At 43.0% G+C, this 17,860-nt stretch overlaps 1 protein-coding gene across 3 annotated transcripts in view; it reads left to right on the forward strand.

Annotated features, from left to right (window-relative positions):
- Positions 1-17,860, forward strand: part of aldh1a3 (aldehyde dehydrogenase 1 family, member A3) — a 171,456-nt gene that overhangs the window by 148,192 nt on the left and 5,404 nt on the right. For 2 of the 3 annotated variants that reach the window (XM_043677666.1, XM_043677665.1), the window contains one exon: positions 8,628-8,702. The exons of the other annotated variant lie outside the window; for it this stretch is intronic. In XM_043677666.1, the coding sequence (XP_043533601.1) occupies positions 8,628-8,702 (75 nt within the window). The remainder of the gene's footprint in view (positions 1-8,627; positions 8,703-17,860) is intronic. 3 annotated transcript variants of the gene reach the window in all.

Below are 17,860 nucleotides of genomic sequence, written 5' to 3' on the forward strand. Positions count from 1 at the left end.
GGGTGGTTGGGTTGGTTGGTCCGGTTGTCCCAGAGGTGTTCTCTGAAACGTTCCGCAAGTAAGCGGCCTGTCTCCCCAATATAGAGGAGGCCACATCGGGCGCAGTGGATGCAGTAAATGATGTGTGTGGAGGTGCAGGTGAATCTGTGGCGGATATGGAAAGATCCCTTGGGGCCTTGGAGGGAAGTAAGGGGGGAGGTGTGGGCGCAAGTTTTGCATTTCTTGCGGTTGCAGGGGAAGGTGCGGGGAGTGGAGGTTGGGTTGGTGGGGGTTGTGGACCTGACGAGGGAGTCACGGAGGAAAAATGATCGTTTTTAGGTTGGTAGCTGTAACTAGTGGAGTGCAGCAGGGATTGATGCTGGGGCCTCAATTATTCACAAGCTATCTATTAATGACCTAGGGGAAGGTACCAACTGAATTGTAGCAAACTTTGCAGATGGTCAGTAGGAAAGCAAGTTTTGTGCTGTATACAAAATGTCTGCAAAGAAATATGGATAGGTTAAGCAAGTCAGGAAAAAATCTGGCAAATCAACTATGATATAGGAAACTGTGAGGTTGTTCATTTTTGTCAGGATGAACATAGAACATAGAACAGAGAACATTACAGCACCTACAGGCCCTCAATGTTGCACCACCCTGTGAAACCAATCTGAAGCCCATCTAACCTCCAATTTTCCATTCTCGCCCATATGTTTATCCAATGACCATTTAAATGCCCTTAAAGTTGGCGAATCTATAACTGTTGCAGGCAGTGCATTCCACCCCCCTACTACTCTCTGAGTAGAAACACCATCTCTGACAACTGTCCTACATCTATCACCCCTCAATTTGAAGCTATGCTCCCTTCTGCTAGCCATCACTATCTTAGGAAAAAGGCTCTCACTATCCACCCGATCTGATCCTCTGATTATCTTATATGTTTCAATTAAGTCACCTCTCAACCTTCTTCTCTTGAATGAAAACAGCCTCAAGTCCCTCAGCCTTTCCCCATACGACCTTCCCACCATACCAGGCAACATCCTAGTAAATCTCCTCTTAACCCTTTCCAAAGCTTCCACATATTTCCTATAATGTGGTGACCAGAACGCAATATAGTTCTGCACACAAACTCCAAGTGCGGCCGCACCTGAGTTTTATACAACTGCAGCATGACCTCATGGTTCCAAAACTCGATCCCTCTACTAATAAAAGCCAACACACCTTATGCCTTTTTAACAGCCCTATCAACTTGGGTGGCAACTTTGAGGGATCTATGTTAATGGATACTAAGATCTCTCTGCTCATCTGCACTGCAGGAATCTTGCCATTCGCCCAGTACTCTACATTCCTGTTGCTCCTTCCAAAGTGAATCGCCAGTACAACATCCTTTGGCACTATCCACAACTGTATCGATTTTAATGTCATCCGTAAATTTACTAAGCCATCCTTCTACACCATCATCCAGGTCGTTTATAAGAATGAACAGCAGTGGACCCAAAACAGATCCTTGCGGTACCCCACTACTAACTGAACTCCTGGATGAACATTTCCCACCAACCACCATCCTCTGTCTTCATTTCAGCTAGCCAATTTTAATCCAAAACTACATCTACAATAAACCAATAAACTAAACCAATTACAACATACAAAAATCAGTTGATGGAAGACTCTCCCCCCTGCCAATAGGGCGCACTATCCACATACACCTCCATAGCTCCTTCTGGCTGGAGCTGCGCCCCATACCCAGGCGAAGGATAAAAGATACAAATATTATGAACAAAGAAATTAAAATTGGCATTTCACCCGACCCCCCCATACATTAACCTCAATTATCACTGGAAAAAAATCCAACAACTTTCCAGAATATAATTATAAAAAGAAAGAATAAGGAAAAAGAAAGGATAAAATAAAAGGAAAGAAAAGAGAACCATTATTATTCATGTTACTTCGACCATTCAGTCTATTTCAAAGTGTCCAAAGAGTTCTTTGCTTTTTCTGATGAGTCAAACACATGCACGGACCCTTCGTGACTAAAACGAAGCACCGCTGAGTACCTTGTGGAGTATTGAATATCCAGAACCCTCAATCTCGTCTTTACTTCATCAAAGGTCTTCCTCTTGTGGATCACAGCCGCAGAAAAGTCTTGACAAAAACATAATCTTGAATCCCTTACAAATCAGGGCCTGTGGATCCTTCCCCAATGATCTGGAAGTTTCTAATACCTTTAGCTTGTCCCTGTAGGACTGGAATTGCACTTGGACCGGGCGAGAGTGCTGGCCTGAACCAGGCCTGCACACTGCAACCTGGTAAACTCTGTCGATCTACACCCAGTCCACCTTGGCCTTCCAGCCCAAAAGGTGCGGCAGCCATTATTTGAAAAAATTGACTGGCTGCTCACTTTCTTCTTGTTCAGGCAACCCAATCACCTGGACGTTTTTTCCTTTGATCTCGATTTTCGAGGTTGTCGACCTGCTCCCGACCTGCTTCTCCAGGGCCTGGATCCGTCTGTTCGAGGATTCGGCTGCGGTTTCTGACATTGCGGTCCACCACACGACCTCCTCCATGCGCTTCCCGAGACTCTGCAACTCCTGCTCATGCTTCTGCAGCATGGCCAAGATTGTTTCCAGCCTGGCGTGGTTTGCTTCCATCGATGCTTCGATCTTTTCTCGAAGTTTCATGAATTCTGAAGCCAGACGTTGCTGAGCAGCTAAGTGCAGCGGGGTTTCAGTGGAGGCTGATGCTGTGGCTGCGGGTGTGTCTGTTACTGTAGGGGAATGCCCTGCTTGCTGCGATTCTATGCGGTGGCCCTTTGCCTTTAGTCATCTTCCCTGAACACAATCCCTTAGTAGCGATTCTACTAAGTAAAAACTACTGATGTTCTCCAAAACAGCTGGGATGGGGAGGGTAAAAGCACCACTTCACCCAAGTTATGGTTCAGAGCTCAGCAAGGCAGACCTGTTAGATTTTGATTCCCCTTCACCGTATGCCTTCTTAACAACCCTATCAACCTGGTGGCAACTTTCTGGGATCTATGTACATGTACACTGCAATCTCTCTGCTCATCTACACTACCAAGAATCTTACCATTAGCCCAGTACTCTGCATTCCTGTTGCTCCTTCCAAAGTGAATCACCTCACACATTTCCACATTAAGCTCCACTTGCCACCTCTCAGCACAGCTCTGTAGCTTACCTAAGTCCCTCTGTAACCTGCAACATCCTTCAGCACTATCCACAACTCCACTGACCTTAGTGTCATCCACATATTTACTAACCCACCCTTCTACGCCCTCACCTAGGTCATTTATAAAAATGACAAATAGCAGTGGACCCAAAACAGATCCTTGCGGTACACCACTAGTAACTGAACTCCAGGGTGACCATTTCCCATCAACCACCACCCTCTGTCTTCTTTCAGCTAGCCAATTTCTGGTCCAAACCGCTATATCGCCCTCAATCTCATGCCTCCGTATTTTGTGCAGTAGCCTACCATGGAGAACATTATCAAATGTCTTACTGAAATTCATATACACCACATCAATGGCTTTACCCTCATCCACCTGTTTGGTCACCTTTTCAAAGAACTCAGTAAGGTTTGTGAGGCACGACCTACCCTTCATAAAACCATGTTGACTATCCTTAATCAACTTATTCCTTTCAAGATGATTATAAATCTATCTCTTATAATCTTTCCCAAATCTTGACCCGCAACCAAAGAAAGGCTCACTGGTCTATAATTACCAGGGTCGTTTCTACTCCCCTTCTTGAACAAAAAATGAATATTATATAAAAGAAATGAGACTGCAGAATGCTGCAATACAGAGGATCTACATCAATATCTTTGGACATAAATTACAAAAAAAGCATGTCAGTACATATAATATGTCAGAATGCAAATGGAATGTTGGTCTTTATTGCAAGGGTTGGGCTGATGGAGTATAAAAACAGAGAAGTCTAGCTACACCAGTACAGAGCACTCATGAGAATGCAGGAGTACTGTGTATAATTTTCATCTCCTTACATAAAGAGAGGTGATCTTGTATTGGTGACAAATTAGAGAAGGTACTCGGTGATTCCTGGGATGAAGGGGTTAGCTTATGAGGAAAGTTTAAGCAGGTTGAATCAATACTTTTTGGAGTTTAGAAGGATGAGAGGTGAATTTGTTGAAACATAAATTATTCCGAATATATTTGTTAGGGGAGACATTGAATATTTCCCCTTATACAGATGTATGGAACTAAGGGGCACAAATTAAAAAGAGGTCTCTCATTTAAGATCGAGGTGAGATGGAATTCCTTTTCTCAGAGTCATAGAGTCACAGAGATGTACAATTCGGAAACAGACTCTTCAGTCCAACTCGTCCACGCTGACCAGATATCCTAAATTAATCTAGATCTATTTGCCAGCACATGGCCCATATCCCTCTAAACCCTTCATGTACCCATCCAGATGCCTTCTGAATGTTTTAATTGTACCAGCCTCCGCCACTTCCTCTGGCAACTCATTCCATACACACACCACCCTCTGCATGAAAAAGTTGACCTTTAGGTCCCTTTTAAATCTTTCCCCTCTCACCATAAAGCTATGCCTGCTAGTTTTGAACTCTCCCACCCTAGGGAAAAAATTCTCATAAAAAGCAAGCCAAGAAATAAGTTGCACCAATTACCTTCCATTTTCTAATCATTAAAATGAAGATTGTGTCATACCAAAGAAGAAATTAATAAAAACTTAAAGATATTTGTTATGATAGTTGTAAATAAAGACTATCAGATTTCACTGGCCACCATTTGATTACTATACCAGAGGCATTTCATGGACTAAAATGGTTTCAAAACAACATAAAAGAACAAATATTGGCTAAAATAGCTGCCATGATCACCTGACCACAGATTGAGGGAAGTCTAGGACATCAATATAGAAAAAGTAAAACTATCTGCCCTGAAATTATCATTTTATCAAAAGATAACTGAGTCAGTAGTCATGAAAATCAGGTCTGCATTTCTCAGACTTAAGTGACATCCTCCTTTTTTAAATTTTGCACTCTGATTTTAGACTACCTAACCAGGGGAAACAACTTACCTGCCTATCCCTTTCATTATTTTAAGACAAAGAATTGCAGATGCTAGAAATCTGAAACAAAAACAGAATTTCTGGAGGACCTCAGCAGGTCCGGCAGCATCCTAGGAGAGAAAGCAGAGCCAACACCCTGGACCCAGTGACCCCTCCACAGAACGTTCTATAGAAGGGTCACTAGATCCAAAATATCAACTCCATCCTCGCTTTACTGATGCCATCAGACAGTCCAAGCCTTTCCAGCAACTTCTGTCCTTGTTTTAAATATGTTGTAGGTTTCAATCAGTTCATTTCTCAATCTTCAAAACTTAAGAGAATACTCATCCAGTTTGCCCAACCACTCTTCATAAAAGAGTCCTGCTATCCTGGGAACAGGTGTGGTAAACATTTATTGCACTCCCTCTATGGCAATATCTTTTCTGAGACCAAAAAATGCACAATATTCCATGTGTGGTCTAACCAATTCAATTGTAGCAAAGCTTCAAGACTCCTGAACATGACTCCTTTCACAGTAACTGGAAACATTCCATTGACATTCCCAACAGCTTGCTACATTTGCAAGTTAGTCTTCATTGACTTATCAACACAGACACCTTGGTCTCTTTTACGTCTACATATTCCAACTTCTTTCCATTAAATTACCTGAAGACTGTTTCTGGATAACCTCACATTTTTTCATCTGCCATGCTCTTGCCCATTCACTAAGCCTGACCTAATCCTTCTGAAGCTGCTTTATATCTTAATCACACAATGCATTCTCACTTACCTTTGTGACTTCTGCAAATGTAGAAATACTTTTTTGGTCCCCACCTCCGAAACATTTATATATTTTGTAAACATGGACTGAATCTTGCAAGACCCATTAATTACAGCTTGCCAATGTTTTTTGTCTGTTAGTCAATCATTAATCAATGGCAGTGCATTATCTCCCATTCCATCAGCTTTAATTTTCTAAACAGCTTTCAGTGGGGTACTTTCTCAAAAACCTTCTGAAAATGTAAGTGTACTATTAGATTCCCTACAGTGTGAAAACAGGCCCTTCAGCCCAGCGAATCCACACTGACCCTCCGAAGAGTAACCGACCTAGGCCCATTTTCCTCTGACTAATGCACCTAACACTATGGGCAATTTAACATGGCCAATCCACCTGACCTGCACATCTTTGTGGGAGCAAACCGGAGCACCTGGAGGAAACCCACACAGCCATGGGGAGAATGTGCAAACTCCACACACAGTCGCCTGAGGCTGGAATTGAACCCAGGACCCTGGCGCTGTGAGGCAGCAGTGCTAACCACTGAGCCACTGTGACACCCCCCCTCCCCTTCCTGGACCTCTCCATCTCCATCAGTGACGACCGACTTGACACTGACATTTTTTACAAACCCACCGACTCCCACCGCTACCTGGATTACACCTCTTCCCACCCTACTTCCTGCAAAAATGCCATCCCATATTCCCAATTCCTCCGCCTCCACCGTATCTGCTCCCAGGAGGACCAGTTCCACCACAAAACACATCAGTTGGCCTCCTTCTTTAGAGATCACCATTTCCCTTCTCATGTTTTTGAAGATGCCCTCCTACGTATCTCATCCACATCCCGCACCTCTGCCCTCAAACTCCACCCCTCCAACTGTAACAAGGACAGACCCCCCCGGTGCTCACCTTCCACCCTACCAACCTTTGCATTAACCACATCATCCGTCGACATTTCACCACCTCCAAACGGACCCCACCCCACCCCTTTCCACCTTCCACAAAGAACGTTCCCTCCGTGACTACCTGTTCAGGTCCATGCCCCCCAACAACACACCGTCCCTTCTTGGCACTCTCCCCTGCCACCGCAGGAATTGCAAAACCTATGCTACACCTCCTCCCTCATCCAAGGCCCCAAAGGAGCCTTCCACATCCATCAAAGTTTCACCTGCACATCCACCCATATCATTTATTGTATATGTTGCTCCCGATGCAGTCTCCTCTACATTGGGGAGACTGGACGCATCCTCGCAGAGCGCTTCCACTCCACCCTCCCCTCTGACCTATCACCTCCATCCCCACCCCAATTCACCTATTGTACTCTTTGCTACCTTCTCCCCAGCCCAACCCGCCCATTTATCTCTCCACCCTGGAGGCTCCCTGCCTCCATTCCAGATGAAGGGCTTTTGCCTGATACGTCGATTTTCCTGCTCCTCAGATGCTGCCTGACCTGCTGTGTTTTACCAGCACCACTCTCATCCAAAGATTGTGCTGATCCCACTCCCAGTACAAAGGTGCAGAAGCAATAATCATCCAAACTTTCCACCATCTGAACTCACACCAAAATCTCATTCACCCATCATTCCTGGAACCACTTGCCTGTGTAGTGAGATCCTATCGAAATGTCCTTATTTCAGCATTCTGAAACCCATGGAGACATCCTTCCCTGACATTGTCTCTCAATCTCCCCCTTTTTGTCTGTTTCCCAAACCCCTCCCACTTGTTGGTATTTAAACTGATTCCCCCAACACCTCTCCCTGGCAATGATTTCCTACCCACAGCACCCCTTTTCATGGCACAAGGCAGACATGGAGCTGTAGCACCCTAACCCATATCCCTACCTTATTACTCTACACTTACCCCTGACTAATGCACCTAACCTACACATCCCTGGACACTATGGGCAATTTAGCATGGCCAATTCACCTAACCTGCACATCTTTGGATTGTGGGAGGAAACCAGAGCAAACCCGCTCACACACAGGGAGAACATGCAAACTCCATACAGTCACCCGAGGCTGGAATCAAACCTGAGCCCCTAGTACTGTGAGGCAGCAGTGCTAACCACTGAGCCACCATGCCACCTCACATGTATGTAATTACCAAAAGTCTAAAAGGACGTTAGAAAAAAAATTAGCTTTTGCTTATGTAAAATGAAACAGAATATTTGATAAGCAATCCATATTGAAGTAGTCATGATTTGGAGATGCCTGATGAAGGAGCGTCGCTCCGAAATCTAGTGTGCTTCCAATTAAACCTGTTGGACTATAACCTGGTGTTGTGTGATTTTTAACTTTAATATTGAAGTATTAATTGCATAATGTTCCTGAATGTGTATGAATCTATCTTACACTTAAAATGCCATATTATCTTACAACTAACTTGTCAACACATTGATATGAAATTATTTTGTTCAGTTTAATAAAGATGCTATTCCATGTTATCATGATTGCTAAAGTAGCAAAGAAATTTCACATTCTAACTAAAAACAAGCAGATGTGATTCCGTCAGCCCTTCAAGCCTGCTCCAACATTTGGGATCCTAAATTTATGGGATTATCTTTCCACAGGGAAGAGTGGAGGCTGGCTCAGTAAGTGCATTTGAATTATACAGATTTTTGATCAACAAGGGAGTTGAGGGTTGTGAGGGTCTTAGCAGAGGACTGAAGGAAAAACCACACAAAGTGGAGATGCTGCAGTTGAAAAAGATGCTTGGTTATTTACTGTACTACAGAGCACTGGCCAGGAGATGGCGAACTGTCCTCTCCTATCGATCCTCAGTGGGCCATAGAAAGTTTAATGTAATTTCTGTTTTGTTTTACAGGATTAATTGCTACAATGCTCTTCATGCTCAGGCACCTTTTGGAGGTTTCAAAATGTCTGGAAATGGAAGAGAACTGTAAGCATTTAATATTCACATTAATGTTGGGAATGTTGTTTGGGGAGATTTGGGATTAACTGGTTCCTCTCTCGATGCATGCTGAGTGTTTTGAATTATTTTCTCTCTATTTTGTTATCATACTTAGCTGATATAGTTCAAGATGTACCAACTACTACCTTCTCCAATTATTCCTCTTCTTCATTGTTGTTTACTGGATCGGTCTGTTTGAACTGAATCAAAGTGCAGATGTGAGGCTGAGAGTTATAATTGTTCAAGAATAAGTTAAAAATCACACAACACCAGATTATTGTCCAATAGGTTTATTTGGAAGCACTAGCTTTCGGAACACTGCTCCTTCATCACATAGCTTTGGAAGACACAGAATTTATAGCAAAAGTGTCATACAACTGAAATAATATATTGAATTAACCTAGATTGCTGTTAAGTCTTTCATCTTTTAGAATGGGTTGCAGGTTTCGGTTCATTAATATGTAAATCCCAGAACTTCTTTGAAGTCACATTCTTGAGATAACTTAAAGTTTCATAAAATAAGATGACACCACAGCTCAGACAATGCATTAAATGTGTGAGGTTAGAGTCATAGAACATACAACATTAAAACGCAGTACAGGCCCTTCGGCCCTTGATGTTGCACCAACCTGTAGAACCAATCTAAAGCTCACCTGACTACACTCTTCCATTATCATCCATATGTTTATCTAATGACCATTTAAATGCCCTTGATGTTGGCAAGTCCACTGCTGAGTCCGTATGTATTCCAATCTTGAGTCAGATTGGTTCTATTTCCTAAGTAGGAATTTATAAAATATTACATGGCCAAGTTCAGAACCCATGAGGATGGCCTCAACCAGGACCTTGGGTTCATGTCACACTACAGGTAACCCCATTACAAGATACACTCTCTCATACATACACACATGAGCACACGTACACGCGCACTCTTACTCACACACACACACGCTGTCTCTCATACACAAACACAAACACCCCCACACTCACACCCACAGACACACTCTGTCACAGGCATATACTCCGTAACACTCACACACACTTTACCAAATACACACCGCAAACACACTCTCACATGCATTCACACACATACACACACTCACATGCACACACTCTCTCTCATGGACGCGCGCACACACACACATCAGTCTCGGGGCAAATTTGTATTTGCAGAATTATAATTGCAGATATATTCTATTTTGCTCAAAAAACACACAATCTGCAGGCAGTCAATCCATGTAATATTTTATAAATTCCTACTTAGGAAATAGAACCAATCTGACTCAAGATTGGGAAACAGGCAGACTCTAACCTCACACCTTTAATGCATTGCCTGAGCTGAGATGTAAACTTTTTTACAAAACCTTGTTATCTCGAGAATGTGACTTAAAGGAATTTGGGGATTTACCATTAATGAACCAAAATTTGCAAACCATTCTAAAAGATGAAAGACTTAACAGCAATCTGGGTTTGTTCAATATATCATGTCAGTTGCATGACTCTGTAAACCTTTACTATTAATTCTGTGTCTTATGATCCTCTTCCAAAGCTACATGATGAAGAAGCAGTGCTCCAAAAGCTATTGCTTCCAAATAAACTTTTTGGACTATAAAAGTTGTGTGGCTTTTAACTTTGTCCACCCCAGTCCAACATTGGCTCCTCCACATCTTGTTCAGGATTGTGAGCCCTAAAATCGAATAGAAAGCTGACAGAGAAACTTTAGGATATTGGGGTCTTATTGCAGCTCAAGCTCAAGATGTAACCTTACCCACTTGTAAAATGGTTGCAAGTCGTGGCCATTTCAAGTTACCACCTCCTGTACCTGCCACCCATTCCAGAAAGTAATCTCCTAACTGGCTACGTCTCCACCAAATTAAAGACAGTAGGTGGACTCCCAGTCAGAGGGGGGAACAACTCATTGATCCCCAGCCCTCTGCTGGCAAGCATCTACCTGGCTTCAGCCTCTCAACAGTGACCTTGTTTGCTCCTGGTGACATCTCCTACCTTAAACATTTTAAATTAGTCACCCATGATTGCAGTGATCTCTCTCTCTCACCTCCTAGCAAAATCACCCTGAGGCTTGAACATATCAGACAACTGGCTCAACAGCCTCGTTTCCAAATTTCCTAGTTCCATCTTCAAATCACGTGCCTGAATCAGGGAGATTCCACACTGAGTGAATGGAATGTGATCAGCTCATATCCCTGCAATTTGTGGTGGGAATGTGACTGGAGCAGCTCAGAGATTCCAACTCCAGCATATCATTTCCTGTTACCTGCTTGTGCTCCTAGTAAGTTGTTGCAAATTGACCAAAAATTTCATTAGTTATTATTGGTGTCTTTGGGTTTCATTACCATTCCTCCCTTGCCTAGCTTCCTTGTCTGCCTTAATCCAGTGAGCTCTGTTCCAGGTCTTCAGAGACACCAATGGGCAAAAGTGAGGTGGGGCAGGCAAGAAAGCTGAGGGCACAACTGAGCTTGAAAACTGATGATGCAGTAAATGCAGGTTTTGGAGGAAGGGGAAAGGGATTAAGGATACGTACATGTGGCCATTCCATTGGACTTGGGAAAGTTGGGAAGTAATTTGTTAGGGGCAGGAAGAGAAGCCATTGCACAGGATGCACAAACTCTGATTTCAGAGATAGGTTTGGAATTCACTGAATTGAAAATGTGTTGCTGGAAAAGCGCAGCAGGTCAGGCAGCATCCAGGGAACAGGAGAATTGACGTTTCGGGCATAAACCCTTCTTCAGGAATGAGGAAAGTTTGTCCAGCAGGCTAAGATAAAAGGTAGGGAGGAGGGACTTGGGGGAGGGGCATCGGAAATGTGATAGGTGGAAAGAGGTCAAGGTGAGGGTGATAGGTCAGACTGGGGTGGGGGCGGAGAGGTCGGGAAGAAGATTGCAGGTTAGGAAGGTGGTGTTGAATTCGATGGATTAGACTGAGACAAGGTGGGGGGAGGGGAAATGAGGAAATTGGTGGAATTCACTGAATGTCTGCTATCAAAGTCACAAAGAACATTCTGGTGAGCCCGTGACAAAGGTTAATATTCTCTAGTTGTCCTTCTGATTTTGTATGCAATCTTTGACACAGTGAGAATACCATCCTCCTCCATCTGCTGTTATCCAGCTGAGTGGCACTGCCCCCACGCCCCCACCGATCTATCCAATCTGTCACAATTTATTAGGGAGGAGTGCACCAATAACCAGGTCCAACCATTCTAAAGCTTTTCAAAATGTAGAACTCCTAATACATGACCAAAGATGTATTCAATTTAACTGACCGATAGCTATTCAAGACCAAAAGCAGTTTATACCGGGTTATACCAGAAAATAAGTTGTTACAATAAATATAATTAACTTTAAAAACTAGCAGAGAAAAGGAAGGATTACTAATCCACTACTATGAAACTTAAACTTTGCCCCTTCAAAAACAGAAATATATACACACTCATTCACAATTTTAAAAAATCTGTTTGTGTTATGTGGCTATCCCTGGTTGGTTCAGCATTTATGCCCACACTTACCTTCCCTTGAGAAGGTGGTGGTGAGTGAACTTCTTGAGCCACAGCAGTCCATTTGGTGTAGATACACCCAGAATGCCAGCAAGTAGGGAGTTCTAGCATTCTGATCGGGCAACACTGAAGGAACAGTGATATAATTCCAACAGTGACTTGGGGAAAACTTGCATATTGTGAGTTCCTGTGTCTGCTGCCCTTGCTCTTCTAAATGGAAGTGATTGTGTTTTGGAAGCTGCTGCCTAAGAAGCGTCGGTGACTTTCTGCAGCACATCTTGTAAATGGTGCAACTGAACTTTGACAGTGAAGGGAGTGAATGTCAATGCCATTGAATGGCAAGGGCCCAAGGTTAAATTCTGACTTACAACTTGTCAGATCAAACCTAGATGTTTTTCAGATATTGCTGTATTTGAACATGGACTGCTTTAGTATCTGAGGAGTTGTGAATGGTATTGAACATTGTGCAATCATCAGTGAACATCCCCATTTCTGAACTTATGATGGAGCAAATATCACTAATGAAGTAGCTGATGATGGTTCTGACTTGGACAATACCCTGAGGATCTCCTGCAGAGATGTCTTGGAACTGAGATAACTAACCTCCAACAACCAGAACCATCTTTAGGGAGAGGGGAGCACCAAGTTCTAGAGCAGGAATGTCACAGCCCATAGCCTTTGCAGAATCTCGTGCCTCCTCCCTGTCATTGTGATGAATCAAATTGGCTGAGGACTGGTCTCTGTGATGCTGGGAACCTCTGCAGGAGGTCGAGATAGTTCATTCACTCAACACTTCTTGCTGACATTGCTGCTAATGCTTTAGCCTTTTGTTTTGCACAAATGTATTAGGCACCCCCAGTGAGAATGGGGATATAGATAAATCTGAGGTGCTGCATTTTGATAGGGCAAATGAGAGCAGGACTCATTTATATACTTAATAGCTGTATTCCTGATGAAGGGCTTTTGCCCGAAACATCGATTTTACTGCTCCTTGGATGCTGCCTGAACTGCTGTACTCTTCCAGCACCACTAATCCAGAATCTGGTTTCCAGCATCTGTAGTCATTGTTTTTACCTTATATACTTAATAGTAAAGTCCTAGGGAGTATTGCCAAGCAAAGAGACCTGGAGTTCAGGTTCATAGTTCCTTGAAAGTGAAGTCGCAGGTAAGCAGGATAGTGAAGAAGGCATTTTGTACACTTGCCTTTATTGGTCAGAGCATTGAGTATAGGAATTCAGAGGTTATGTCATGGCTGTACAGGGTATTGGTTAAGCCACCTTTGCAACATTGCATGCAATTCTGGTCTCTCTGCTATAGTAATGATGTTGTGAAACTTGAAAGGGTTCAGAAAAAATTTACAAGTATGTTGCCAGGTTTGGAGAGTTTGAGCTATAAGGAGAGGCTGAACAGGCTGGGCCTATTTTCCATGGAGCATCGGAGGCTGTGGGGTGACATTACAGAAGTTTATAAAATCACAAGGAGCATGAATAGGTTGAATATGGGAGTCCAAAACTAGAAGGCATAGGTTTAAGGTGAGAGGGGAAAAATTCAAAAGGGACCTAAAGGGCAACCTTTTCATGCAGAAGGTCGTGTATGTATGGAACGAGCTGCCAGAGGATGGTACAATTACAACATTTAAAAGGCATCTGTATGTGTGTGCAAGTCCGAAGGGTTTAGAGGGATATGGGCCAAATGCTGGCCAATGAGACTAGATTAATTTATAATATCTGATCAGCATGGATGAGTTGGACTGAAAGGTCTGTTTCCATGCTATACATCTCTATGAGGAGAAAGTGAGGACTGCAGATGCTGGAGATCAGAGTTGAAAAATGTTTTGCTAGAAAAGCGCAGCAGGTCAGGCAGCATCCAAGAGCAGGAAAATCGAGAAGGGCTTATGCCCGAAACGTCGATTCTCCTGCTCCTTGGATGCTGCCTGACCTGCTGCGCTTTTCCAGCAACACATTTGTCAGCATACATCTCTATGACTCTATTTGTGGAGTCTCCTCCTCCAATAAGTTGTTTAATTGTCCACCACCTTTCACAAATCGATGTGGCAGGATTGCAGAGCTCAGATCTAATCTGTTTGCTGTGGAATCACTTAGCTTTGTCCATCATTTTCATAGAATATTCATAAAATCCCTACAATGTAAAAGTAGGCCATTTGGCCCAACAAGTCCACACCGACCCTCCTGAAGAGTAACCCTCCCGGACTTATCCCCCTACCCTATTACTCTACATTTACCCCTGACTAATGCACCAAACCTACACATCCCTCAACACTATGGGCACTTTAGCATGGCTAATTCACCTAACCAGCACATCTTTAGATTGCGAGAGGAAACCGGAGCCACCCGAAGGATACCCGCACAGACACGGGAAGAATGTGCAAACTCCACACAGTCACTCAAGGCTGGAATCAAGCCCAGGTCCCTGGCACTGTGAGGTAGCAGTGCTAATCACTGAGCCACTGTATTGCCCATTATCTGCGGCCTGTACTGTTTAGCATCCAAGTTGTTATGTTTTGTAGTTTCAACAGGTTGACATCCAATTTTGGGTCTGTCTGGTGCTGCTCCTAGTATGCCCTCCAACATTGTCCAGGATTTGATCCATTGGCTTGATGATAATTGTTGAGTGGGGGATATGCTGGGCCATGTGGTTGCACATTGTGTTAGTGTACGATTTTGATGGCACATAGAACCTCATGGATGCACACTCTCGAGTTGTTAGGTCCATTCCAATTTAGCACTGTGATAGTCCCAAACACCAATTGTCAATGTGAAGGCAGGACTTTATCTCCACAAAGACTATACATGGTCACTCTTGCCAATATTATCATGGACAGATACATCTGAGGCAGGTAGATTGGTGAAGATGAGGCTAAGTATGTTTTTCCCTATTGTTGGTTCCCTCATCATCTGTTACAGACCGTGTAGCAAAAGTCTTTTAGGTCTTGGTCAACTTGATCAGCAGTGCTGCTGCTGAGTCACTGTTGGTGGTAACATTGAAATCCCCCATCAGAGTACATTCTACATTCTTGCTCACCATTTTGAACATCAGTTGGAAGAAGTTTGATTTATCAACTGAAGGGGAGGAGGAGGAGGCAGGACGTGGTGATCAGCAGGCTTCTGGGGTCAGTGTTGAGGACTTCTCGGACAACTCCCTCCCAATTGTACATCACTGTGTTCCCACCTCTGCTGGGTCTGTCCTGCTAGCAGGACAGAACAGATCCAGGATGGTGATGCTGATGTCTAGGACATCGTATGTGTCATGGAATCACAGTTCTCCTGATTTAGACACCAATCCCCAAAGGTTAGTAAGGAGGGATTTGCAGGGTCAACACAGCTGTGCTGGCCATTGTCACTTATGGTGTCTTGTCAATACCAGGTGGTCCATCAGATTCCATTTGTTTTTTGAGTCTTTCTAATGGTTGACATGTGAATAGCTTGTTAGGCTATTTTAGAGGGCAGTTAAGAGTCAACTACATTTCACTGGATCTGAAGTCACATGTAGGCCAGACTAGGTCAGGATGGCAGTTTTTCTTCCCTGAAAGACACCAGTGAAGCAGATGGGTTTGCTTTTTTAGCAACAATGTAGGTAGTCATGGTTAGATTTGCAATTCCAAATTTTTATTGAATTCAAACTCCCCAATCTACTAGTGGCTTTTGTTGTGCCTGCCACACGGTGTGTTTGAACTTTTATATCTAGCAAATGAATTGTGAGTCGACGCTTAGTAATGGTAAAACAATTATATTTGTTTATTTAACAGAATTAATATTAGAACAACAAATAACTATGAACTAACAATAAACACAACAAATCTATTTTATGCTTTAATTTAACTTGGAATACTGTGTTCAGTTCTGGTCACCTCATTACAGGAATGATTTGGAAGAACCAGTATTGGACAAGGGTGTACAAAGTTAAAAATCACACAACACCACGTTATAGTCCAACAGGTTTAATTGGAAGCACTAGCTTTCGGAGCGTTGGTCCTTCATTAGGTGGTTGTGAAACAGGGCCATAAGACACAGAATTTATAGAAAAAGATTACAGTGGTACAATGATACATTGAACAAACCTATTTTATTAAGTCTTTCATCTTTTAGAATCACATCTTTAAGGCATTGTCATCTTTTGTTAACAAACCTTAAATTAGCTTGAGAATGTGACTGAAAAGAAGTTCTGGGATTTACATATTAAAGAACCGAAGCCTGCAAATCCATTCCAAAAGATGAAAGACTTAACAATCTAGGTTTGTTCAATGTGTCATTGTAATCCTTTGCTATAAATTCTGTGTCTTATAGTCCTGCTTCACAACCACCTGATGAAGAAACAGTGCTTTGCCTCCAAATAAACTTCATGGACTATAACCTGGCGTTGTGCGATTTTTAACTTGATTATATGAAGAATGTGGAAGCTTTAGAAAGGGTGCAGAGAAGAATTACCGGGATGCTGCCTGAACTAGAGGGCATGTCTTATGAAGAAAGGTTGAGGGAGCTAAGAAGAATGAGAGGTGACTTGATAGACGTGTGCAAGATGATGAGTGGCATAGATAAAGTGGACAGCCAGAGATTTTTCCCTAGGTCAGAAATAGCTATCACAAGTCGACATAATTTTAAGGTGTTTGGAGGAAGGTTTAGGGGAGGTGTTCTTTACACAGAGTGGTGGGTGCGTGGAATGCACTGCCAGTGGTGGTAGTTGAGTAAGATACATTAGGGATATTTAAACGACTCTTGAATAGGCACATGAATGGTAGTACAATGTAGGATTTTTAGTTAGTCTGATCTTAGAGTAGAATAAAAGGTCAGCTTAACTTTGAGAGCCGAAGGGACTGTACTGTGCTGTACTATTCTATGTTATATTAACTTTGGTTGATTACATGCCACCAGACTAGAACTTGGCTGGTCTCCACGTGGTGTTGTCATCTGGTCTTCTTCCGATGGTTTCAGTAGTGTCTTCTTTTTCGGTGGTAATTCTCAAGTTACCGCACTCCAGTTACCGCTCCTGAGGGTGATGTTGTACTCCAAAGTGACCTTCTGGAGTGATTTGGAGATGTCGGTGTTGGACTGGGGTGTACAAAGTTAAAAATCACACAATACCAGGTTTTAGCCCAACAGGTTTAATTGGAAGCACACTAGCTTTCGGAGCGACACTCCTTCATCAGGTGATAATGGAGGGCTCGATCCTAACACAGACTTTATAGCGAAAATTTACAGTGTGATGTAACTGAAATTCTACATTGAAAAATTGATTGTCTGTTAAGCCTTTCATCTGTTAGAATACAATGATAGTTTCACTTCTTTCATGCGTAAATCACAAAACCTTTCTTTTAAAAGGTTGCATTCTTGGGTTAGCTGTTAACAATGGTGATAGCTAGACAATATGTTGAAGGTGTTGGCCCCCTGTGTTCCCTGTCTATGCCATGATGTTCAGATTGATTCTAATCTAAAAAGTGAGATAACGGAGTTTGACATAAATTCATGCAGATTTTGAGCAAAGTACAATGTAACCCTGCAAGTACAAATTCACCCACAAAATGTGCGTGTGGGTCTTTGTCTGTCTGTGTATGTGTGTCTGTCTGGATTGGGAGTTGTGAGTGTGAGAAAGTGTATGTGTGTGTGTAGTGAGTGCAGAG

This window comes from Chiloscyllium plagiosum, chromosome 36, assembly GCF_004010195.1.
Source record: "Chiloscyllium plagiosum isolate BGI_BamShark_2017 chromosome 36, ASM401019v2, whole genome shotgun sequence".
NCBI classification, from domain to species: Eukaryota; Metazoa; Chordata; class Chondrichthyes; order Orectolobiformes; family Hemiscylliidae; genus Chiloscyllium; species Chiloscyllium plagiosum.